The sequence below is a fragment of the Theobroma cacao genome, chromosome 6, assembly GCF_000208745.1.
Source record: "Theobroma cacao cultivar B97-61/B2 chromosome 6, Criollo_cocoa_genome_V2, whole genome shotgun sequence".
NCBI classification, from domain to species: domain Eukaryota; kingdom Viridiplantae; phylum Streptophyta; class Magnoliopsida; order Malvales; family Malvaceae; genus Theobroma; species Theobroma cacao.
Genome location: NC_030855.1, coordinates 24,167,884 through 24,193,747, shown reverse-complemented (window position 1 = coordinate 24,193,747; position 25,864 = coordinate 24,167,884). Strand labels below are relative to the sequence as shown.

Sequence of the window (25,864 nt, the reverse complement as noted above, 5' to 3'; positions counted from 1 at the left end):
TTTTCTGAATAGAAGAGGATCAAGAGCCATGAATTTTGCTTCCTTTATTGAGCATATTGGTTAACCAATAACCAGGTTGTTAAATGAAATCTATATTAACAGCCAAGATGGAATCTGAGTCCGGTAGGTAAGCTTGGAGTTTGGCAATACAAGCAGGCAGAACCTGACAAATGGTCCCCAATTGTATTCAGTGTCCACCATATCTTTGGTTAGGGATATAAAAATACTGACAAAGTGAAAATGTAAGAACATTTTTTTTTTTAAATTTCAATATATTATAGATAAAAACAGGGTGAGCCTGAGCTCCCCACCGTACAGCCATTTTGCAAGGCTATGACCAGGTATACCGTTGCAAAATGATCACAGAATACAAGTATCTCTATACAATACAAAAGACTGTCTCCCTACAAACACTTACAGTGAAAATGTAAGAACTTATTAGAAAGAATCTAGTAAGTATCAAGCAATAAAGTTTTAAGTTTTAAATTTCCATACAAAATGAGAAACCAAACCAGATACTTAAACAGAAATTCAAGTTTGAAGATATAACAACTTCTAGTACCACGAAATCTACTTGTAAGTTGTGACCAGGTAGAGTAAATAAACTTGACAGAGATTAAAAGATTTAGTGAACAAAGTTGCGAGGTACTGAGGGCTGAGGAGAGTAGTTGGATCAAAGATGCCTCTCCATGGAAAACAACGTATCTGATGGTGATACCACGACCCTAGGGGAGGCTCTCTGCCCGGTACTGCATCCATTTTTTTTTTGTTTTCTCTTTCTCTCTCACTTTTGGATGGAATTTTAGCATCCCAATGTAATTCCAAGGAAAAAAGCAGCGTTGCTGTTGAGACTGCAAGTGAAGCTGCGCAGCTTCTTTGAAAGACCAAAAAGATCTACCCTTTGCAGCATGTAGTCTGTAGTCAGCACTACTTTCATTTTCCTTTTTCCTCTTTTTCCTTTTCTGTTTATCTCAACTCTCCCTATTCAAAAGCTTTTTTAGTTCTTTCTTTCTTGTCTTTTATTCTTCCTTTCACTCTTCTGCGTCATAACTGGATTGAGAAACCATTCTGCTTCTCCTTCCCCATTTTAAAAGCCTCCTCCTCTCTTGGTCTTTCTTCTCATTTGTCTACACATTTTAGCCTAAAGGGTCCTTGAGTTTTGCTTCTAATAAGAGAAAAAACGAAAGATTGGGAGCATATATGGATTTCATGGGAAGGTTGGAATGGGTGAATAGTTATGGTAAGAAGCAATGCCGAAGTCTTTTTTGGAGAGTCAAGGCCGCATTGAAGAAAGCTGTGAAGAGTAGGAGCAAACAGCAGTTCAAGTTCCATTATGATCCTTCCAGTTATGCTCTCAACTTTGATGATGGTTGTTGCCATTCGGGTGCAGGAGCAAATACGATCGAACCTGCTCGATTTCCGGATTGTTCAGAGTGCAAAAACATCGTGTGGGTTTATGTTCTTTGGGTCAAATCGTAAATGAATCTTTAGGCCTTTATGTTCTTTCTTTGTTAAAGCTTGTAGCTATGGTTTTCGCTGGGTTGGTAGACATTTGACAAGTAGTTTGGGCGAAACGATGGCTCCTCCAATAATTCACACTATTTTCGTCCATCTTTTCTTGTTCTTTTGCATCCTTCTAGGCAAAATTTCGTCCATCTTTCAACTCAATTTTGTGGTAACAAATTCACATGCAAGGCACAACCAGAGATGGACATGTTGATTTCTATTAGCCTTTCTTCGAATATGGACATAATTAGAAAGGAGAGCAGCTACAGTAAACATAGGAATAACAGCACAGCTTTGAGCTTTTCTATTTTTGGCTGTAAATTGTCAAATGGAATCCCCATTAAGGGGATAAGTGCATGATCATGAATTGTACAAAGGCTTAAGGGCACTGACTTCACCTAAGAACAAAGTAAACACCAACCAAAGGCAACTAAATTCTTCTAAAACCGAGATAAACACCAACCACATCTTAACAAATGACATCCAACAAATCCCTAGCTAGTCACTTGAAGAGATTACAAGCATGATCACTTCATTCCGTTCAGCTCTAGCTCTGGACAATCCAAGGCAACTTGATTCCTCCACACTGACTTGCAAACCTTTCAAACTGTGGGATCTTCGAGTGTGGCATTTGACAAATCATTTATGCGGGGATAAGTGGCTTTCTCATCCAGTTGATTCTGAGCCCATATCAGCATCTTTAGCAAGCTTGGAAGCTTTGGGTCTGTGATCCACCAAAACATTAAGCAAATCTTATTAACTCTTGAAGATGGAAGAAATAATCTCAACTTTAATCAAATTGGGACATGCAGGTATCATTGAATAAGTAAAACTTCAGAATTCAAAAAAGAATTGGCATATACAGGCATCAGAAATCCTTTCTGCTTGTTAAACATCAAAATGTTATTTGGACTAGAAGCAGCAGATTTTTTATGCACAAATTTGACATCTACCCTCCAAATTAACCAAAATACATCATCATTGGTGCCATCTGAAATCACACAAGAACACATAAAGGCTTCTTTTGACCTTTTCTTGTCTCCTATAAACATACCAGGCATTATTCAATTTAACAATGACAGTGTTCAGTTGGACAAACAGATAAATAAGTAACACGATAACTGCATGAATGTTAAGTGGCAAGAATTAAAGAAAAAAAATGACAAAACATGCCAATTGATCTGTAAAGTATATCTAGTATGATGTTAAGTGGGTTGTGCACAAAATTAAAAGCCAAATTGATGGCAACTGATAGCAAATCTTTTATTTCTTTTTGTAGATTAATAAGCAGGTATAACAGGCCAGACCTGTAGAGAACTCAGTAGGTAGTGCATAAATAGAAAGGTATTCTAGAAGGGAAAACACAGTAAGAAATACAGTATCAGACTTAAAAGTTTCATTTCCAATAGAATGTTAAGATAAAGCCTGGAAAAGTCGGTACCAACTAACTTGTTAAAACATTGTTGGAGGATCAAGTCAGGAAGGTCAAACTTCTAAAATGACAAGGCATACTAACGACAATCCTTCATCCCCTCCACCAAAATAAATAAATAAAGAATACCAGACAGCAGACAAACCTTTTTCATGGCTCTGGCTAGTAAGAATGGCTGCATTCACCTCACTTGCTGTCTTAAGGCGCTGTGATATGTCCATAAGCTCTCCAACTGGGCAGTTGGAAACATCTTCAAAAGCCAGGAGTGCTACAGTCCTTTCCAACTCTTCTAAAAAGCTTTGCTGCAGAAAGATTTTGTAATCTTAGATAGAAGTATTAGCAACAACTAATTAATGCTGCTACATGCATAAAATTTTAAGAAGCAAAATAAGCATGCATTAAAAAGTTCTCATGTTCCAATGAAGAAGAGTTACATTTTCTTCTCCCCTAGGTGCAAGCTCCTCCTGGGCAAACTCCAGGGCTTCTTCTACTTTTCCATTCCGAATCAATTCTATCAATCTCTGCTGTTGGAGATGGAAAAAGAGTTGGGGATTTGTATCCAATATCTGCAAAAAGATGATTAAGGAAAGGTAAAGATAGTTTCGAAAAAAACTAGTATGACATTATTTCTCCTTTACAGCATGTATCAGAAAAATTCAATATCTGAAAGAATTCCTCGACCCTTATTGACATTCCAAAAATTGCTTATCCACTCACTAGATATGAGATTTATCATTTCAAATGGAAATAGCTAAACCTAAGACTGCCCCTTTTAACAGCCAACTTCTCTCACTGCTACTGTTGGTGATAAACAATTAAGAAAAACAACTCTCACTAGAAGTACAAGAAGGTACTAATAGTTGATCTACCTCTAGCTAAAACTAGATACCACAGAATATAAAATTCTCTAACTCATTCGTATTAGCATGAAGTTGGAACAAAGACGTTACAACAGTGACATGTTTCATATTACTTATTATTATGTTCTTCCATTACATTCATAAGACAAATTTAGATTTTTGTAAAGTTCGAAACAAATTAGTGGAAGCAAAGATGTATGGTAACAACAAATCAGTACCATGAAAGAGATCCTGTGTTCAATTGAAAAACTAAATTCTTAAATCAACATTATAAGTAATCCACAGAATTTTCATAGTTATGGAGCCCGTCACAGTGTAATCGAACATCCTACCTCAGGATTTAAATCGTTAACTTTCTCAATTGCATCCTCAACATTTCCACATTGTACAGCCTTTTTAACAGCCATGCGATCCGTGATTGTTGCAAGATCAATATCTGCTATTCCACAATAAGAAAAATAAAACAGATACACCAAAAACAGACACAAGAACAATGGTAAGCATTTATTAAAGGTTTTTTTAGAGGATACGCTCAGTTCCAGATTCCATCCGGAATTTCTCAGCAGCTTCAACATAACCCTCAGTGACAAGAAAATTCATCACCAATTTATTCATGTCTTCTTTCCTGATTTTAACGTCATTCAATCTCTTTTCCCACTCTTCCCGTGTAATCACTTTCTTCGAGGTAGCCTGTCAACAGAACAATTTCGAAACATAAATACACTCCATCCCATAAATTACTCATCCAATGCCACATACATTCCATTTTAAAAAGCAATCTATTATGTCTCTCAAGTCTCATGCATACTACAATACAAATCAAATGCCGTCACTCAAAAGGAGAAACTTCATCAAGATTTAAGATTTCATTGCTTTAAGAACACCCAGAAGTATAATCCAATAAGAGAAAACTTTACATTTTGGCGTAGCTAACATTTACTAATTGACTCCGGTGCTAAAAGTTAAACAACTTCAAATTCTTAAAAAACTTAAAAATCAATGATGAACTTATCCCCAATTATCAAATCAAAATTTCAAAAAAAAAAATGGGAAAGAAAGATACCATTTGTTCTTCGATTTCAACTAGTTGACGAATTACAATCCAGAACGGTGGCATCAGTGCTCCACCTTCACTCCCATTTGATTTCTCAAACCTTCTCAAATTTCACTACCCAAAAATAAAATCAGATTCTAATTAAAAAAAAGGAAAAACACCAAAAATTTCAAATTAAAAAAGATTTCAACTTTTCCATCTCCACAATCCACCAAACAATTTGCTAAAAAACACTAAAAAAAAAAAAGAACCCTAATTTTTGCTGAAGTTAGGAAATGAAAATACCTTAGAGAGGTCGACTTAGAAACTAACGGAAATTGCGAAGATTATATATTTATATGAAATAAATATTAATAATAATAAAGAAAGCGGTTCTTCGGGTTTCGAAGTTTCTCTTGCTGCGACCCCTTTCTTGGTTTATTGCTTTCGGGTTTTTGTTTTTCATTAAAATAATTAATAAAAAAATCGGTGTAGCGGATCGGATCCGGCTAAGGTTGATGGGCCTTAACCGACATTGTTGAGACTTGAGATTTGGGCTTCAGATATTTTTTCCTCCTTTTCATTCCGTTGAGTCCGAGTCTCTCGATCCATGGGCCTCGTGGAATCTAATTCCTCAGCAAGTCCAAATATTCGATAACTAACGGTTGATTAATAATTTTTAATCAAAATGTTACTGATAATATTTTATATTACTTGTCGCAAAACATTAAAGTAAAACTGTCATGTGGTCATATTAATATGTCATGTGATATACAGAAACAAGTAATATTTTAATTAATTATTAATTTGATTTAAAATAAAAATATAAAAATTTAAATTAAATATAATAAAAAATTATTTTTTTAATTTTTTAATAGTTAAAGAAATTTAATAATTGAACCAACTAACCTTATCGGATGCATTAAAAATACCACTCGTTCTAACATAAAGTCAATAATGAGCTACTGTTCTGTTCCCACTGTGAAAAGCATAACAGAATGACCCAGAGCTTCCCCGATAAGGGAAGCCAAAGCTTTTTCAACAAATTGTGGAACAAGTTTTCTCACCGTACACTTTTGAAGACAATTCATTACTAATATTTACCCTTTCCGAGAAAACGTTATGCTTTGATGATCTGGAAAATTGGGTGACAACCGACAGGGAAAGTTCGATGAGACTAATCGGAAAGTTAAAAGAAAGAGTCGGTGAAAAGGCTTTTACCGCATACCAAATCTTTTTGATTGTTTTCTCCATGGGCTGACGCAGCATTTGCATGCTTTTAACGAGAATCTTTTAATTTAAACCGAAGAACAACAATGGAGTCGTGATATGTTCTGCAAGCTGACAGCTTGCGTCGCCTTTTTTTCGTTTGTTTATTTGACTACGAAGACACCCAAAAGATTCATGCAGATACAGGGTATTTGCCCCGTTTTCTGGTCTCCCATGGTGGTTTTGTCTAATCCTTGGGAATCTAATCTAACTTTAATTCTGTGTATTAGAGCATGATCCCGTGTAATAGCGTAAATAGAAAGAAAAACCAAATAATGAGTATTTAATGAGACATGAAATTAATGGTGTGTTATGTTTTCCTTACTTAAAGAACAAGTCATGCCCGACAGGGAGATGAGGCCAATGACAAAATTTTAGTACCCTTGTCGTTTTACGTGCTTTTGGTTTTGGTACTTGTTTGGGATGTGTACGTTCGTTAGCGTTAGAGTGTTGTTCCTTGAACTTTCCCAAAACCGAATGGTCAGCGACGTGTGCCATCTGCCATTGATGAACTGAGTGAGCTCTTTTGTCTTCTACACTTAGGTTTAATGTAATAAAATTAATATTAAAAACTTGTTAAAATTAGATTTACAGTAATTTCGCACTAATTTTTGTTTGATTATTTGAGGATTTGGTCTCTCCTAGGGAACAGCTCTGTGTCTTTCTTTAAGACAAAAAAAGTGATCGTCGTCCTCGGTCAGTAAATTCCCTGACATCACTGACGAAACTTCGCCAGAAAACTATTATTGTTATATGTTTTTTCTACGTTAATTTCTATTTAGTCCACTTATTTTGGGAAGACTAGAAAATTGAGGGATGACTGAGAGAAGTCTCCTCCTCTTCTTCTGGAATCTCACTCGCTTTTTCGGTGGAGCGTGTCGAGCTCCACTTTTCAGATAAAAAAACAATTGCATCGTCGTCATCTGCATTGGTTACGTAATTTTGATTGATTTTTGGAGTATTTTTAATGATATTTTAATTTATTTTTAAAGTATATAAAAATTTAATTTTTAATTTTTATTACATTTAATTATTATATTTTTATTTTTAATTAAATACATTTTTATAATTAATTACTGATGAGTTATTATTAATTAGAATGTAATTTATCATTTTATGTCCGGTAATGTTAACTTATATGTTGATAGTCATGTGACATAATCTAAGCATAAAAATGACAAATAATAATTAATTTTATAAATTTATAATATAAATATTTAATTATATAATAAATAATTAAAATTTATTTAATTATTCAGGATATCATATGCTAATTGCCAGCTTTATGCATGACTTTGAATTTGAAGCAAGGTCTAGTCAGCGCCGTTTAATCTCGCACAAATCTGCGCGTTTCACTCGCGTGGCGTGTCACTTCCACCGACTGGCGCAACTCCGCCGCGCACCCCACCCCAGCCTGTTTTCTCGAAACACCCGTAAAAAAAGAAAAAAAAAAAAGAGTGTGAAAACGACAATACGACGTAGAATCACCAAGCCTTGCTCATTTTCCCTCCCCGCTCGCTCAACCGAAAAAAACTAAAAAATAAAAAATAAAAAAATAAAAATTTCATTTTTATAAAAGGAAAATTCGTCTGCGAAAAAGTCTTCTCCAATAACCAATCCAAATTGAACCCCCCAAAAGGCCACCACATTCATCACGACTCTCTTCCCAATTTTATTCTTTTTTTTCTGCTTATTTTCCAAAGAAAAAAAAAGGTCGCATCTCATTTGAAGTTGCCAAACGCGAACTTTCCCGGAAACTTCTCTCTCTTTTCTTCTCTGAAGCGATGCGTTTGGGATTGTTTGGATCTAAAACTTTGTTGCTTCTGGTGAATTGGCTGGGGTTTACAAGAGCTTTCGGTTAGGGTTTCAGAAAAGAAGCAATTAGGGTTTTGGGATTTTTTTTTTGTCTGATGTTGATGATGGGGGAGGATATCGGTAATGATAGCTCCGGTTTCTTGCCACGTGGTGATCCTTCGACCGATGATAAGTTCGATGATCTCGTTTCTGATAGTCTCTGCATCGATCTAGACACCTTCAATCGCATTCTTGAAGAGAATTCTGATCCTCTGCAGGTAGTTATTTTCTCGCGGTTAAATTCGGTGCCGATTTTAGGGTTTGGAGTGTGGAATCTCTGGTGGAATTCTACTATCAAGTGTGAAATTTTGAAGAAATTTCGTTGTATAGGTCATGTACTCTGCATTGAAAATCCTAGCAAGTTGACTCATCTCCACGTATTGTGTTATAAGCAACGAGTCAGTGACAGCTTAATATTACCTGATTTATGAGAAAATCGATTTTTTAGAGCTTGATTTGAGAAGTATTGAATTCTTCCAAATTCGTTTTTGGAACATCTTAATTCCAAGCACTTCCTTGGTGAATTTCTAATTCTGGAATTGGAAGTCATCTCATTCAAGTTACTGAAAGTGCAATTGACTTGAACTTTTGATAATAAAAGCTTGCATGCGGTTGATTATAAAAGGCTGAAGTGAAATTTCATAGCTTTTTTATGACTCCTGTTGTCAATGAAAATTCAATTTTGTTTTTTTATTCTGTCATTGGTAGACTTAACTTATCTTTGCCAAATTGCAGAGAAATCCCGATGATCCATCAGGCAGAAATATGTTGCAAGGGGACTCAGCTCCTGTATCTATTCATTTTCAGAGTGGTAAAGGTTTCTTGCGCAAACAGTTTTCTATCTTTTTTCTTGATATAATGAATTTCTTATGATTTTTTCTTACTTGTTTTAAATTTTAGGCTTTCAGTTGTTTAAAGAATTGCCTTCGTCAGGGTTTGGTTTTGAAGATCTTTTAAGATATAGCTCCGAGGCTTCAGATGCTAGGGCTGGGTCTGTTGGTGGTTCATTTGATTTCCATGGGAAGTTGGAATCGTCTGCACAGAATTGTTCTCCAGTCCAGACATCCTCTGCAAGTTTTAAAGAGTGGTTTCCAATTGGTCAAGGGACTTCCTACACAGAGGGGGTTGGAATGTCTCTGCTTGAGATGCCCAGCTGTAGTACAGCATCTAGTTTTGCTGAGATAGATGGAAACCATGTGTTAGATCGCAGAGATAATTTAAATTTTGATCTTGTGGATAATAGAACTGGAATACAATTCAAGAATACTTCAGATGAGTTTGACTACAAAAGTACGTTAAACACTCCCTAATTAAACATAAACAATGTCATTCTTTTTTGCGTTTGGAAATTCTGTTTATCATTGCTTGAATGCTCTATACTGTGCCTGAAACTTGTGTTGGAAATGCTGATTCTTGTTTACTGAATATTGCAGATGCTTTGTATAGCCCTGATGCTGAGAATATAAATTTAATATATGAACATTCTGGTGATTATCGAATTAATACCTTGCAAACCCTGGAAGCTACTGAAAATGACGTGGCTAGGTCTGTGGAGTTTCCCTCCTTCGGTGCTGATATGTCTTCACATAATGTTACTTCTATTGAGTCTACTATCTGTCATGGTTCAGATGTTATTAGTGATTTTAGTGATCCTTCTTCAGTTATACTTCATCGTGCTACTGGAGATGACGCATGTTTTGCTGATTGCTCAACACACTATTTGCCTAGTTCCCAAAATTTTATGTTTGAAGAAAATATGGAAGGTGAAGTAGTGGAATTTCCAACTGAGAGTGCATGCTCAAGTAGTAGGATAATTTTTAATGCTCAGGGTGGGACTGATAATAGGTCCATGTCAGGGCTCTCAATGACTCATTTCTCTGATGTAAAGCGACAGTATTTTGAAGGCAAAGGTAATGGGCATATTTCACCAGCCTGTGGAAATTTGTCATACATTGCTAATGATGGATGTTTTGATGGCAAAGGATCAGTGCAGCCGTTCGATCATTCTCACTCTTGCATTTCAAACAACATCTTCTTCCATTCGGCTGAAGCTTTAGATAAAACTAGCTGGGTAAAGTCTACTAACAGGGCTGATGACTCATTATCTGTTGATGAAGACTCGAAGCACTCGTTGTCTGATATTTCACCTTCTATATCAAATCAGGAGTTTACGGTTAATGGCAAGGATGCTCCTCAGTATTACCAAGATATTAATCTAAATGTTAGTAGTCATTCATCCCTTCGTGGTGGTGGACATTTGAACTTAACTTCCTCAGAGCAATATTTTTCCAGCTCTCATCCAATTCCTTCAACCAAGATGCAATTAGGTTGTTATGGGGATGAAAGAGAGAATAAGTTGATTCCTCCAAGGAGCATGGGTCTTTCAAAAGTCAGCCCTGAATCTATTCACAGCAATTCATCAGATTGCAGATCCCATGATGATGATGAACCAGAGATACGTATACTTGAAGACATCAGTCAACCTGCCCGCACAAATCAATCCCTGGTGCTTGTAAAGAAGACTTCTAGTTTGCCGAATACTACATTTAGTAATCCCCTCCATAACTCAGGAATGGGAGGTATCAGGCCCAAGGAAAATGACGAGCGGTTAATTTTTCAGGTTGCATTGCAGGTTAGTACTGTATGTTTGAGATTGCTTTGTTTCTTGCTTTCAGCAGTCATGGAGTGGTTAAATAAAATAGTGCTGTTAATAATTTGCTGTTCTCTTTGAAGAAACCCTGTTCTGATTAGTACTTTTAAAACATTGGAATGTTCTTTTTGATGTCTTCTTTCTGGTCTGTTTTGGCCAAAGGCAAAATAATGCTTTGGAATAGTGGGAAAGTGCAGGCATGTTAAATGATGATTGTGATCAATTCTCATTTGAAGCCCCATTTAATGCAACTGTGATTTTGAGCGAAGCACTTTCTGGAGAAGGATTTCATCTAAAAGAGATTATTTTAAAGAAGTTTATTCCATTTGGTTTCTGTCATTATACCCTCTCTGCTTCCTCTTATTTCAAGCATTAGGGCCTTGCCTTTGGCCAGAAGAGCATTTGAATGAAAGATCTGCTGCATAAACTGTTTTAATGTGTTAAGAAAAAATTGTCAACTAAAAATCTTTAGAGTGTAGATACTCTCAAAATAAATTAAGGCTAATTTGATTCTGCATTAAATGGGGTCTGAGAGTATAGATATTTGAGGTGAAAAGTCTTTTGAAGATGGATGTTTAGGCTCCTCTCATACTCCTGAGTGCATAAAGCATTGATGTTGCCTTGTTTCTGAGCTAAGTTAGTGCCCTCTTTTCTATTGGAATGGTTGCTATATGTAGTATTTATGGCTGTATGGTGACCTAATTAATGGGATTGTGGTATTCATCACAGGGTCTTTCTCAGCCAAAGTCTGAAGCGAGTCCACCGGATGGTGTTTTGACAGTACCTCTTCTACGACATCAGGTTTGAATTGTTCTGTCTTGTACTTTCTCTTCATATTTCAGTGTGTGAATGTTGAGGTTCTGTGAAGTTCTGTACTTGAGAGATTGGGAATTGGTATCTGCATTAGGGGAAAATGCTCTGGTTGAAGATTTGATTGGAAAAGGACATTTGTACATGGTTTATGGTTTGGTGGTTTATGAATACCTAAAATGGGCAAGCTAATAACATTGCTAAATTATACCTATCTTGATCAGGTTGGATGAATTTTAACTCAAAAGTCGTTGTATATGGTAATTGTTTGCCAACCTCTTATTTGAACAGTGCCATGTTATTTTTTTTGAATCTGTTGGTCTTTTTAATACTTTACATTTTTTTGAAAGGTTAGATATTTCCTTACTATTTGTAGATGCAGAAACCTTAGATGAAGAGATCATGTTATTTTTTTTGTTGTAGTTTGTTTTAGGGTACTATGCTATTTTTTAACTATGGTGTAACTGTTGATTTTGAAGCTGAGAATTGGTTTTTCCATGTTGCTTTGCCATTTTCTGTATGTTTGCATAGTGGGTACCAAGGTTCTCTTGCATGTTCATTTTGTGAGTTTGTATGTTTCTGTTTGCATGTTCATTTGTGAGTGTTATGTATCTGTTCCATTAATTTCTAACATTATTCATGAACAGCGAATTGCATTATCATGGATGACCCAGAAGGAGAAAGCTGGCTCGCACTGTTTGGGAGGAATTCTTGCAGATGATCAGGTCAGTTGCCATATTCTGAGGTTGTCTGATGCTTAGTACACCATTAGAAATTATGTTAATTTATTTTTTTCTTGCAGGGATTAGGAAAAACTGTATCAACAATTGCACTTATTCTTAAGGAAAAGCCTCCATCTTCTAGAGCATCTTCTCAAGATATGCGAAAAGTTCAGTTTGAAACACTAAATTTGGATGACAACGACGATGATCATAACGAAGGGATGAAGCAAGAATCTGTTAGTAGTCAAGTTACAACAAATGGTGCTATAGAGAAAAGCTCTTCTCCCTCAGGGCAAGCAAAGGGAAGGCCAGCTGCTGGAACACTCATTGTATGTCCAACAAGTGTACTGCGGCAATGGGCAGAGGAGTTAAACAATAAGGTGACGAGCAAAGCTAATCTCTCCGTTCTAGTATACCATGGAAGCAACAGAACGAAGGATCCTTTTGAGTTAGCAAAGTATGATGTTGTCCTGACCACATATTCAATTGTTAGCATGGAGGTCCCAAAGCAGCCTCCTGTTCATGGAGATGATGATGAGAAAGGGAAGCTGGAAGGTGACAATTTATCATCTATGGATTTTCCACCAAGCCGGAAAAGGAAATACTCTCCCAGTTCTAATAAAAAGGGAGTGAAGCATAAGAAGGAAGTGGATGAATTGCTTGTTGATTCTGCTTCTCGACCTCTTGCAAAAGTTGGATGGTTTAGAATTGTTCTGGATGAGGCCCAAAGCATCAAAAACCATAGAACTCAAGTTGCTAGGGCCTGTTGGGGCCTTCGTGCTAAACGTAGATGGTGCTTGTCTGGGACTCCAATTCAAAATGCCATCGATGATCTTTATAGCTACTTCAGATTTCTGAGATATGACCCATATGCTGCTTACAAGTCATTCTGTTCTTCAATAAAGTTCCCGATTACTAAAAATCCAGGGAAAGGGTATCCAAAACTACGAGCTATCTTGCAGACAATAATGTTACGTCGCACCAAAGGTACTAACTGTGCAAATGTTCAGTTAATTTTCGTTGATCTTGCAGTGAAATGTGGTTCTACTGTGATGTTTCCAATCCAATTTGTATATCACTTGTTGTAGACTTTCCTTGAGGCTGTTCTTAGCTTGCAACTGAATACAATCACTTATGATCACCTCGTGTTCTTTGTGCAGGTACTCTTCTTGATGGGAAACCAATCATTAACTTGCCACCTAAAGTGATAGAACTGAAAAAGGTGGAATTCACAAAGGAGGAACGTGATTTCTACTCCAGACTGGAGACTGATTCACGTAATCAGTTTAAAGTATGGTTTTAGTCTAAAGTAAATTTAAATTTTCATATCAGATCTTCTACATTTCTTGTAGCTTTACAGGATTAACCTAATGATACTAATAGTTTATGTGGTAATATTAATTTTCTATGGTACATCCTTATCAGGAGTATGCAGCTGCTGGGACTGTCAAACAAAACTATGTGAATATCTTGTTGATGCTTTTGCGCCTTCGCCAAGCTTGCGATCATCCTCTTCTTGTCAGGGGTTTTGATTCAAACTCTTTATGGAGGTCGTCGATTGAGACTGCAAAGAAGCTTCCTGAGGAGAAGCTAACATTTCTTCTGAGTTGTTTAGCATCTTTGGCACTCTGTGGCATCTGCAATGTATGAGTTATTTTCAGATTGTTTCTTTAGTTGGTTTACATCTGCTTTCAGAACTGCTTCTCTTTTACAATATTTTTGATGATTTTTGCTTGCCTAGGCACATTTCTGTCTGTTCATATGGTTTTTAAAAGATTTATTTGAGTGATATGATAATGATTTTCATTCAATGAGGGTGATGCTTGCAGTAGGATCATATGGGGGGCTTCTTTTGCCTTGCATGGCTAATTTTTTTTTGAAAGTTGCCTTGCATGGGTAATTAATGGTGGCAAATTTCTTAGGTGACCCAGAATATATGTCAGGAAATTGTGTTAAGTCATCTGTGTCGTCAGAGATCTTTATTCATCTGAGAAAGGGTTCTCCTAGCCTATTTTGACTTGTTCTTCCTTTTCAATGCTACCAACATGGTAATTGTTTGCTGATGGTGTAATTGTATAATAATTTTAGTAAGAATGATAGCTTTGACAGAATCCTTTTCCTGTGAGGTTCATGTCCTTCTATCTCTATATGGTTGTAAATATCTCAAGAATTGTACTTGTTCTTTAGGAATATTGTTAATTATCTTTATATGTTTGTAACAGTCTTTGGTCAATCCTCTTTTTTGACATAAACTTTTTTTAGTTATTCTTTGTTATCCTTGAACTGTTAACTTCTGTTCTGACATCTGTGCTTATGTTCTGTAGGATCCACCGGAAGATGCTGTTGTTGCTGTCTGTGGTCATGTTTTCTGCAATCAATGCATCTCTGAACATCTTAGTGGTGATGACAACCAGTGTCCGACCACAAATTGCAAAGTTCGACTCAGTGCATCTTCTGTGTTTTCAAATGCCACCTTAAGCAGCACTCTCTCCGAGCAGCCTGGTCAGGATAGTTCCCTTAATTGTTCTGGTTCTCAAATTGTTGAGGTAATTGGGCCTCATTCTGAGGATTGTTCGTATGGTTCTTCCAAAATTAGGGCTGCCCTTCAGGTCCTGCAATTGCTAGCTAAACCTCAAGATCATAGCTTAAAGAGTAGTGGGTGTCTGGAAGGTTTGTCCGATCTCCATTCTGGTGATTCACCAAATGGTGTTCTTGATGAAAAAAATTTTGGTACGGGTGAAAGTTTGAATGATTCTTGTAAGGTCCTTGGAGAGAAAGCCATAGTGTTTTCCCAGTGGACAAGGATGTTGGATTTATTTGAAGGGTGTCTTAAAAGTTCTTCCATCCATTACAGAAGACTTGATGGAACTATGTCAGTTGCAGCTAGAGATAAAGCAGTGAAGGATTTCAACGCCCTACCAGAGGTATTAATAGCATCTATTTTTTGACATCTATTATTTTGTATGGTATCTTGAGGGAGTGCAAGATTCTGGTGTTTACTGATTTCACTGATTTACTTGTGTGCAATTTGATCCCTTTGCTTGTAGGTGTCTGTTATGATTATGTCTCTGAAAGCTGCTAGTCTTGGGCTGAACATGGTTGCAGCTTGCCATGTTCTTCTGCTGGATCTTTGGTGGAACCCTACAACTGAGGACCAGGCAATTGACAGAGCACATCGAATTGGGCAGACTCGCCCTGTAACTGTTTTGCGTTTAACTGTGAAAGATACAGTTGAAGATCGTATTTTAGCTCTTCAAGTAAGCTTTTCCCCCACCTATGCGGGCACACCACCTTTATCTTTGCCTCTTTCGTAGTTAGTACTGTAACTTTTATCAAGCTCAAGATCATATGTGATTACTGGTTTGACAAGTTGATGATTGGTGTTATGTGATGATGGATATGGATAAAGATGTCCTTACGCTTCACAGAAAATTTTGAGCCTGTGCCTGGGCTAAGCCTTATCTAAATAACATATTTCTATTAAATATAATTCTAAACTAAACATGATTCTTTTTTAAAATTATGTATAATTAGTTCTGGCCTATGGACAGGCCTGAGCTTGCTCTTCAAGGCCCTGGCCTGAATTTGGTCCCGTCAGTGGACACCTCTACCTGGTAGCTTACAGGAAAATTAAGTCAAAACTAGTTTGTGCTTGGTTAAATGCCTCTGGTGAAATGGTTTCCTGGCATTATTAGTACTTCTATGCTCACTTTCACCCATAACTTTTTTTGTTTAGTCTGATACCTTTGCTCATGCAATAAATGTTTGATCTTCTTGTTTTTGGTTTATCTTTTTAATTTAATTTAATTTAATTTTTTTATGTTTTGAATTACCAGCAAAAGAAGAGGGAGATGGTTGCATCTGCATTTGGAGAGGATGAAACTGGTGGTCGTCAGACTCGCCTCACTGTAGAGGACTTGGAATACTTGTTTATGGCATGACATTTCACTCTTAAAATGACAGCGGTAGACTACATTCTTAAACCGGCACTGTTAGACTTGCAACCGAGGTTGGTGCATTTTGTTTGGGGATGGAAAGATTGGATCTCCAGCTTCCTCCTATAGAATCATTACCTTACCCATCTTCCCCGCCCAGTGGATTCCATTTTGCTAACCCAAATACCATTTATAGGTTCTTTTGGACATGAGGGCAAGGAGTAAGGCTCTTTTGACACTGTGAATACTCACGAAAGAATCCTCACGGTTCCCTTAGTAACAATAGGAAAGTTGGAATATTTTTTGTTGCTCTGGCCATTGATAGTTCTGAACCTTTCATCACCTGTGACATTGTATAGGGTTTAGGGCAAGTGAGCTATACCTTAGTAAAGATAATAGAGTTAAGACGGGTGATTCTTTTAGTCATAGTTGTAAATGATAGGTCTTTTACATATAATATATATATATATATATTTTCTTATTCTTTACATTTTCCAAAGATACAGAAATTATTAAGTTGTAGCTTCATTGGTAAATTTGAGTATACTATTTCCCCTGTAGTTTGTATCCATTCATTAATTTCCAGGCACGAATTTTTGTTTATTGTAGCTTTCCACATTTTGTGTATGAATTATTCGTTTCTCTTCAACGTCTTGTCTTTCTAGTATGAAGAGGAAGCTGATCCTCAATGGAATTACTTGGTCTGCGGCATAATATGAGCCATAAAGAACGTTAAGAGGAAGCAAATGACTTGCTTATGGATAAAAACAACACAGGAAAACAATTAAATACGCAGCTTCTGTTAGTTTGGTTCCCCGGAATTTGTTTTTCTTCTTACTCTTAAGGATCATGGTACATAAATGATAAACCTGTTCAGATCTTTGTGTTACATCTATCGTTCAACCAAGATAAAATATCACTACGAACAATCTCAATGTTGTCATCAGGTTCACCGAACAACAAAGAATGCCACATTCCTTCATAAATCTTTATTGTCTTGTCTTGGCTTGATGCTTCCTCGTACAAAGTCCTACTCACTGCCGGATCCGTAACAACATCTGCACTTCCATGCACTACAAGGAATGGGATACTCACATCGCATAGTTTTTGACTCAAATACTCAGTTACCCTCAGGAGTTCTACAACTGTCCCCAATCTTGGCTTTCCTCTGTATCTTAAAGGATTCTTGTTCCCTATAATCTTCTTTTCTTCCACTTTGACTGATTTGTACAAGAGATCTTCTGTTGGTACAATTGCCAAAGTAGGCAAGAGTTTTGCGATAAAAGTGAGGACTTGAGGAAGTGGCCATCTGGGTTTTACCTTGTCTGAAATTTTGCACATGGGTGATACCAGAATTGCTCCTCGGAACCCTTTTGGATCAGCAAAATGAATCAACAAACAAATAGCACCACCCATTGACTCTCCATACAGGAAACATGGTAACCCATCCAAGTTAGGATCCTGCTTGATGAGATTGAAGTAAGAGAGACAGTCTTGGACAACTAAATCAACATTGGGAACAAAACCTCTTAGGCCTTGAGATCTTCCATGGCCTTCAAGGTCAAGGGCAAAGCAAGCAAAACCTTTCTGAGCAAGGAAGATTGGTGTGGACTGGAAAGTCCAGCTCATGTCGTTGCCATACCCGTGGACCCCAAAGATGACGCCACGTGGAGTGCCGGAGATGGGAAGCCATGATCTTGTGAAGAGAGAGAGGCCTCTGGGTGAGGTGTGGAATGATTTTGATCCCTTGATCCCTTGCTGCTTGTGATAGTCCTCCTCTGAGATGTTGCCCCAGTAGTAAATATCTTCTTCCCGTTCCATCACTTTGGGAGAGGAAAAAGAAGAGACAAAATGAGATTTTTTGGAGTTTGCACTGTGCTGTGGATTGCTAGAGGGTGTTCGGTTTGTTTTCAAGGGTTTCTGGATTTGGGATTAGGTGAAGGTGGCCTTTTAAAATATTGGGCTGTGGTGGCTGAGTTGGGCTAGGAGACTCGGGCTTGTGATTCTCTTGAGTTTTCAAGCCTTTGCTCGTTGGCCCTGTTCACCTAGAGTTTTGGTCAGTTGTTCCTTGTTTCCTTCACTCTGCTTCCTCTCAGAAGGTGTAGTAATATGCCAAGTATAATCTAATTGGTAGAAACAAGTTATTACCATTTCATAAATACTGTAACTAAGCTTTCCTAATGCCTAGCAAACATGTGCAAATGTTATAACCTTGTAACAAGTTTTCTTCCTTCTCAGACCGCCGGCTAGCACCAAATTGAATTTGCTATTACTTGTGTACATGAATTTTTCATATGACAGTGGATGCGATGCATCGTGCTTACCTAATGAATTAATGTTTGTAGACCAAAAGAATGTATACTAGGGTGTGTTGTCATTTATTGGGGGCTTTATTTCATTGCTTCAACCTTATCGATATTGGAATTGGAAATTTGATTGTATTAACATGATGTAACCAACCTTAGTCAAACCTTAAAACTACTTCCTGCTCCCAAATATTTGGTAATATCACATTGTACTAACATGATGATGTGGTAAATGTTGATGTGGTACTGATATGCTAACATGTTGGTGTACATGACAATGTTAATGTGGCATATCGAGAAATTTTTACAAAAAAAAAAATTTATGTTATGTTATATGGACTAAATTAAACAAAAATGTATAATAAACTGAACAAAATTGAGATGTTTATAGATTAAATTAAAAAAATATTTAAAAACTATAAATATTTGAGTAAATGATACATATACTTATTAATAAGCCAAATGTTTAAGTGTAAAATATTTATGGTGTTAAAATATATATATATAAATATTTTCTTAATTATTTAATTCTCGAATAGTTATATTAATTTATCTTTTTTGTAAAAATTAAATTTGAATTCTCCTTTTATAAAAAAAATTTTCAATATTTTATCTTGAATTTAAATTTAATTTTTACAAAAAGATAAATTAATATACCTATTCTTGATTAAAATAATCGAATAAAAAAATATTTATTTATATTTTTCAATATCATAAATCTTTTACACTTAAACTTTTAGCTTATTAATAAGTATATGCATCATTTACTCAAAATTTATATATTTCAAATATTTTATTCAATTTAGTCTTTAAACACTTTGAATTTATTTAATTTAATCATCGTATTATACATTTTTGTTTAATTTAATTCTTATGAAGTGGAACAGTTTTTTTTTTAAAAAATTTTTCTCGATTTGCCACGTTAGCTTTGTCACGTGACACCAACACATCAACATTGCCACATCATCGTGTCAATGTCACGTGACACTGCTGCATCATCTCATTGATGTCACGTGACAACTACCACGATATCACGTCCACATCACGTTAGCACCACGTGAACCTTGACGTCATGATTTTTAATGATAAAATTAAATATTGTTAGGGGAGGGACTAATTGGAGTAATTTTTAAAATTAAAGAACTAAATTATTTCGATTTTGAGTATAAAACTTAGTGGATATTTTGACAGCAAATCTCCTACCTTTCTTTGTGGCTTTACAGGATTAACCTAATGATACTAATAGTTTTTGTGGTAATATTATTAAGTTTCTATGGTACATCCTTATCAGAAGCATGCGGCTCCTGGGACTGTCAAACAAAACTATGTGAATATCTTGTTGACGCTTTTGCGCCTTCGCCAAGCTTGCGATCACCCTCTTCTTGTCAGGGGTTTTGATTCAAACTCTTTATGGAGATCGTCGATTGAGACTGCGAAGAAGCTTCCTCATGAGAAGCTAACATTTCTTCTGAGTTGTTAAGCATCCTTGGCATTCTGTGGCATCTGCAATGTATGAATTATTTTCAGATTGTTTCTTTAGTTGGTTTACATCTGCTTTCAAAACTGCTTCTGTTTTACAATATTTTTGACGATTTTTGCTTGCCTAGGCACATTTCTGTCTGTTCATATGGTTTTTAAAAGATTTATTTGAGTGATCAAATAATGTTTCACTCAATGAGGGGGATGCTTCAGCTTGGGCTATGCAGAAGGATCATACGGGAGGCTTGTTTTGCCTTGCATGGCTAATTAATGGTGGCAAATTTCTTCTTCTTATTCTTTAGAATCATAGAACATAAATGATAATAAGCATATTCAGATCTTTCTGTTACATCTATCATTCAACCAAGACAAAATATCACTACGAACAATCTCAATGTTGTCATCAGGTTCACCAAACAACAAAGAATGCCACATTCCTTCATAAATCTTTATCGTCTTGTCTTGACTTGATGCTTCCTCGTACAAAGTCCTACTCACTTCCGCCTCCGTGACAACATCTGCACTTCCATGCACTACAAGGAATGGAATACTCACATCACATAATTTTTGACCCAAATACTCAGTTATCCTCAGGAGTTCTAAAGCTGTCCCCAATCTTGGCTTTCCTCTGTATCTTAAAGGATTCTTGTTCCCTATAATCTTCTTTTCTTCCACTTTGATTGATTTGTACAAGACATCTTCTGTTGGTACAATTGCCAAAGTAGGCAAGAGTTTTGAGATAAAAGCGAAGACTTGACGAATCGGCCATCCGGGTCTTAACTGGTCTGGAATTTTGCACATGGGTGATACCAAAATTGCTCCTTGAAACCCTTCTGGATCAGCAAAATGAATCATCAAACAAATAGCACCACCCATTGATTCTCCATAGAGGAAACATGGTAACCCATCCAAGTTAGGATCCTGCTTGATGAGATTGAAGTAAGAGAGACAGTCTTGGACAACTAAATCAACATTGGGAACATAACCTCTTAGGCCTTGAGATCTTCCATGGCCTTCAATGTCAAGCGCAAAGCAAGCGAAACCTTTCTGAGCAAGGAAGATTGGTGTGGACTGGAAAGTCCAGCTCGTGTCAGAGCCATACCCATGGACCCCAAAGATGACGCCACGTGGAGAGCCGGAGATGGGAAGCAATGATCTTGTGAAGAGAGAGAGGCCTCTTGGTGAGGTGTAGAATGACTTTGATGCCTTTATCCCTTGCTGCTTGTAGTAGTCTTCCTCTGAGACGTTGCCCCAGTAGTGAATCTCTTCTTCCCGTTCCATGACCTTGGGAGAGAAAAACGAAGAGACAAAATGAAATTTTTTGTAGTCTGCTGTTGATTGCTATAGAGTATGTGGTTTGTTCTCAAGGATTTCTGGATTTGGGACTTGGTGAAGGTGGTCTTTTATATTGGGCTGTGGTGGGTGAGTTGGGCTAGGAGACTCGGGCTTGCGATTCTGTTGACTTTTCAAGTCTGTGCTCGTTGGCCATGTTCACTTGGAGTTTTGGTCAGTCGTTCCTCGTTTCCTTCAATCAGCTTTCCCTCTAAACAAGTAGTAATGTGCCAAGTATAATCTAATTGGTAGAAACAAGTTATTACCATTTAATACATACTGTAACATAGCTTTCTTAATGCCTAGAAAACATATGCAAATGTTATAACCTTGTAACACGTTGTCTGCCTAGCTACTCAAAACTCATCGGCAGGCTGCTAGCACCAAATTGAATTGCTATTACTTGTGTACATGAATTTTTTATATGACACTTAAACTACTGGATGCAATGCATCGTGCTTACCTAATGGATTAATGTTTGTAGACCAAAAGGATGGACGCTAGGGTGTGTTGTCAGTTATTGGGGGTTTTATTTCATTGCTTCAACCTTATCGACATTGGAATTGGAGATTTTGATTGTATTAATATATATGATACAACCAACTTTAGTTAACCTTAAAACTACTTTCTCTGTTAAGTTTTTATGCAACAAGATTGATCTACGAATATGTGTTCTTCTTCTTTATATAGTAAGGGGAGAGAACTAACGATCGATGGATCCTAGGCTTAACCATAACTGCATTCGATTGGCTTACTTTATTAATTGAGGTATGCCCAAGCTAGGATATCTAAACCTTGTAGCTAAGAAGAGGTGGTGCTAATTAGAACATGCATCTGCTAGAGGCCCAAATTAATAATCCTGTTAAAATTGGTTCTGTTTCTTAGAGTAGGCAGTTTCCACGTAAATCCCATATGGAAAAAAGAAGCAAAATATAACAAGTGATTCAATTTCTATTTGGTTACTTAAACTTGACGAAGAGTTGACCAAGAAAATTTTATTGTAATAATGGTTGTATTTTTTTTTTTAGACATTTTGTGGAGTTGTTGATTGGATGGTCTCCTGTCTCAGGATTGGGTGGTACTCAACACTGATGGAACTAATCGAACTTCCTGTCATCAATTAATTGAAAAAGGAGCCTTTTGTGATCATTTTGAGAATTGAAAATGCAATTTTTTGACCAAATTTGAAAAATTGTTGTGCATATCGAGTTGATTACGAGATGTTTATTGAAGTTTGGTGATGACATGGGATGCACGATGTTGTAAAGTGATTTTGATTATGGATAACAAAATCGTTACACAAATGATTCAAATGAAAATAGATGAATCAAATATTAATTTAAATTTAATTTTGTCTATTAAAGATCTCTTAAAGAAGAAATAGTAAATCAATATCATTTATACTTATCGTGAATTCAATTGTTTCGATGATTTTCTTGCAAATATAACTGCTCAATATCTTTTTAGTACAACATTTATTAGGAATTTTCCTAGAAGCAATGTTTCAATGTTATTAAACGATGCTATGAGAATTTTATTCCCACACGTTATCTTCAAGGGAAATGAAAAATGTAATTAAAGAAAATAAAATGCAGAATTGAAAGGTAAAACCTCCTAAAACTTGCTGGGTTTGATATGGTCCTGTCAGGTTGTAATTGCACTCTTGTAAAAGAGTTAAGTGATTTCATAAGAGCACATTCACTTGCTCGACTAGAACTATATGTGCAAGGAACATTGCCAAAAGGGTTCTTTTTTTAAATGGACTTTATGTATAACGTGTTTTTAATAATAAATCTCCTCATAATTTTAATTGTTTTAAGTCAAGAGAATTAAAATTTGGACAAAATTATCCTTAATGAAATCGACCCATTTATTTGGCTCTGTGTCTCAACCCGAAACCTATTAACGAGTCAAGTATGTTTAGATTTTCACCTCAAACTGACTCATTTTTTGAGCTTTTCTCACAAGACTATTCATCTCTGGAGTATTTCTTACTAGAAAGAAAAACGTTTAAGCATTTTGAGTATTTTGGAGTGGTTTTTGATACACGAAGAAAATCTGTGAGCGTTTTGAACATTTTTAAGCATTTTAGAGTGATTTTTGATATATGAAAAAAAACTTTTGAACATTTTGAGCATTCATATTCATTAATTATGTCGTTAAATGGAATATGGTATATCGTTTGAAGTTGTTGATCTTGTTAAATAGAATTCAGTAGTTTTGGTGATTTTTGAGAATTACGTGACTAGTTTTTAGGTATTGCGTGACTGACTTTGGATATTGCGTGACTGACTTTGGACATTGCATGACTGACTTTGGATATTGCGTGACTGACTTTGGGCATTGCGTGACTAACTTTGGGCATTACGTGACTAATTTTGATAAGACATTACATGATTAGTTTCTGATAAAACATTGTGTGACTAGTTGATAGGTATTGCGTGACTAGTTTTGATAAGGTATTACGTGAGTAGTTTCTGATAAGGCATTGCGTGACTTGTTAGTAAGACATTACGTGACTAGTTAATAAGGCATTGTGTGATTTAAACATTGCTTAAAAATCAGTCACGTAATGTCTAAAAACTAGTCACGTAATGCCTAAAAATTAGTTACACAATACCTAAAAACCAGTAAAACTCAATTTTGAGGTTATATGAATAATCTAATAAACTCAAGAACCTAAAACACATACTTTTTTTTTTGCTAAGTCACGAAATTATGTATTTTTTAAAAAATAGGTTATAAAACTCCATAACTCTCCAAAGCAAGAGAAAATATATCCCTATCGGGGGGCCTTGCTCACTCTCCTTATACAAAAACAAAATATATCCTCTTTACAAAATATTCCTTGAACAATTTCAACTCAAAATCTCATAAAAAAAAAATCAAAATCCCTAACAAACATACTTAACAATCATCCCAATCCTAAACACAACAAAACAGTGAACCACTATAAAACCCATCAAACATACTTTAACTGTTCTTTCTTTTTGAGCAAAATCGCTGCCTGCAAAGAGTAAAATTACTATTCATCACACTTAAAAACCTCAAGATCCACCATCCAAAAAAATAAAACAAAATAAGAAATAACTTGATGTCATCTCTGCGAATTGGATGGCGAGATAAATATATTTGAGTAGAGAGAGAAATCGAGATTTAATTTTGAAATTTTTATCTGAATGGTGAGAGGAAAAACTGAAATCATTTTAATTCGTCTGAAATTATTTAAAAAGTATTATTATCAAATCATGTCAAAAATTAATAAAAATAATTAAAATTATAAAAAATAATATTTTTAAATTAAATTTATGAAAATAGTTATTTTTCACAATTTTTTTTTTATCAAAAGCTTGCTTGTAAGAGTTCTGTCAACTTTTGGTTTATCCACAATCCATTCCAATGTTAGGTAGGTCAAATAAGTGCAGCAAAAGCAGTATTCACTTTTGTTAGTGGCGGTTGAAACCTTCAAAAGCACAAAAGAGGAATACAACTGAGATTTATATGCTAGGATCATAGGTAGGTATTCGTCTAATCTTTTTTTTTTTTTCTCAATGGCATTGGTCTAATCTGTCGGCCCCTCGGTGGCATTTTGATTGATAAATTCGGGATAATCATCAATTGAAACTAGGTCAAGAATGGGGGCCTGTGCTAGCTAAAAGGGTTTCTCTAGGGAAATGCAGCATATAATTGGATTCATGAAGCATATTAGAGTTAGTCTGCTTGATTCAATTAACCAATGATTATGCTGTTACATTGAAAAGAAGCATTTCAAATGGTCAACATTAACAAAGTAGCTCAGATTCCCGTCATTTTACACACAGCTATGGGATAAGTTCATCCAGAGAAACTTTTGGAGCCAGTGTACTCTTAAGATCTGGTTGTCAATGTATTGTACAAGTAGCTTGCTACAAGTCTATCTTCTTCTCACTAATTACAGTGAACATCTTAGGTCATCATGAATTGATAATGCTTGTGCCCACTAGAATGAGAACAAACAAAGAAAATATGCCTTTTGTGTCAACTTTATGGTCATACGATTGTGGCAAAGAATAAAAAAAGATCAATTACACACAAATAGCTGTTCGATAGATGTTATTGAGAGAATGGTTCAAGATGAGGCTTATCAGAATCAGATTTTTGGTCAATTGGAATTTTATACGCAATATGTTCCACATGGTAATGTGTCTTCTCATGCTTCAGAATAGTCTGACACCCACTATTTGTAGGCTCTTGTATGTATATGTAGACCCTAGATTATAGGTCAAAAATACTAGATGAATGGCTTCAGCACTTTTTCCACATGACAGAATCACAAAATGTTTATGTGTTGAAGTGAGAAATTATCTGTGTAGTATATATCATCTGAAAAAGGAATAACACTGCAGTGCTGAGCAAATAGACGCTGGTTCAGGAAGGTGGTGATGATCAGATAAAGAAAACAAGCCTATTTATTTACTTTCAAAACTTGAAAGGGGGAAATTGCCTCTTTTTTGAGTCAATCATAAGAAAATGAACAAAATGGCATGTATATATATATATATTCTTTTGTATGCTTATTTGTTGAGAAGGTTGTTGGCACAGTTTTATCATGTAGGGATGCAGAGGAGGTTATGCTATGTTCTGGTCTGTTCAGGGTGTATTTGAATTGATTTTACCATTGGAAGTACTAGAGCATG

The 25,864-nt window shown here is 35.9% G+C and overlaps 4 protein-coding genes across 6 annotated transcripts; 1 reads left to right on the top strand and 3 right to left on the bottom strand.

Annotated features, from left to right (window-relative positions):
• On the bottom strand, nucleotides 1,776-5,283 carry LOC18596912 (glucose-induced degradation protein 8 homolog). Of its 2 annotated transcripts, none has more exons than XM_007025661.2 (7): nucleotides 5,138-5,283; nucleotides 4,862-4,966; nucleotides 4,329-4,488; nucleotides 4,131-4,234; nucleotides 3,373-3,504; nucleotides 3,084-3,240; nucleotides 1,776-2,230 (listed from the first exon to the last, which is right to left on the bottom strand). In XM_007025661.2, the coding sequence occupies exons 2-7, from the start codon at nucleotides 4,913-4,915 to the stop codon at nucleotides 2,109-2,111; spliced, it is 729 nt and encodes a 242-aa protein (XP_007025723.1). In that variant the 5' UTR covers nucleotides 4,916-4,966; nucleotides 5,138-5,283; the 3' UTR covers nucleotides 1,776-2,108. The 2 variants fall into 2 exon arrangements, with proteins under 2 accessions (XP_007025723.1, XP_007025722.1); XM_007025660.2 differs by having other exon boundaries at nucleotides 4,131-4,237; nucleotides 5,138-5,280.
• LOC18596911 (helicase-like transcription factor CHR28) lies at nucleotides 7,627-16,674 on the top strand. 2 transcript variants are annotated; one of them, XM_018123190.1, is made up of 12 exons: nucleotides 7,627-8,172; nucleotides 8,690-8,765; nucleotides 8,888-9,244; nucleotides 9,388-10,586; nucleotides 11,334-11,405; nucleotides 12,062-12,139; nucleotides 12,217-13,123; nucleotides 13,297-13,427; nucleotides 13,562-13,780; nucleotides 14,461-15,060; nucleotides 15,184-15,393; nucleotides 15,973-16,674. In XM_018123190.1, exons 1-12 carry the CDS (start codon nucleotides 8,011-8,013, stop codon nucleotides 16,075-16,077), a joined length of 4,116 nt encoding a protein of 1,371 aa, XP_017978679.1. In that variant the 5' UTR covers nucleotides 7,627-8,010; the 3' UTR covers nucleotides 16,078-16,674. The 2 variants fall into 2 exon arrangements, with proteins under 2 accessions (XP_017978679.1, XP_017978678.1); XM_018123189.1 differs by having other exon boundaries at nucleotides 8,855-9,244.
• LOC18596910 (caffeoylshikimate esterase) lies at nucleotides 16,804-18,297 on the bottom strand. The gene has a single exon (XM_007025658.2). It carries the CDS (start codon nucleotides 17,890-17,892, stop codon nucleotides 16,945-16,947), a length of 948 nt encoding a protein of 315 aa, XP_007025720.2. The 5' UTR covers nucleotides 17,893-18,297; the 3' UTR covers nucleotides 16,804-16,944.
• On the bottom strand, nucleotides 19,925-21,225 carry LOC18596909 (caffeoylshikimate esterase). Its single transcript, XM_018123256.1, has one exon. It carries the CDS (start codon nucleotides 21,135-21,137, stop codon nucleotides 20,190-20,192), a length of 948 nt encoding a protein of 315 aa, XP_017978745.1. The 5' UTR covers nucleotides 21,138-21,225; the 3' UTR covers nucleotides 19,925-20,189.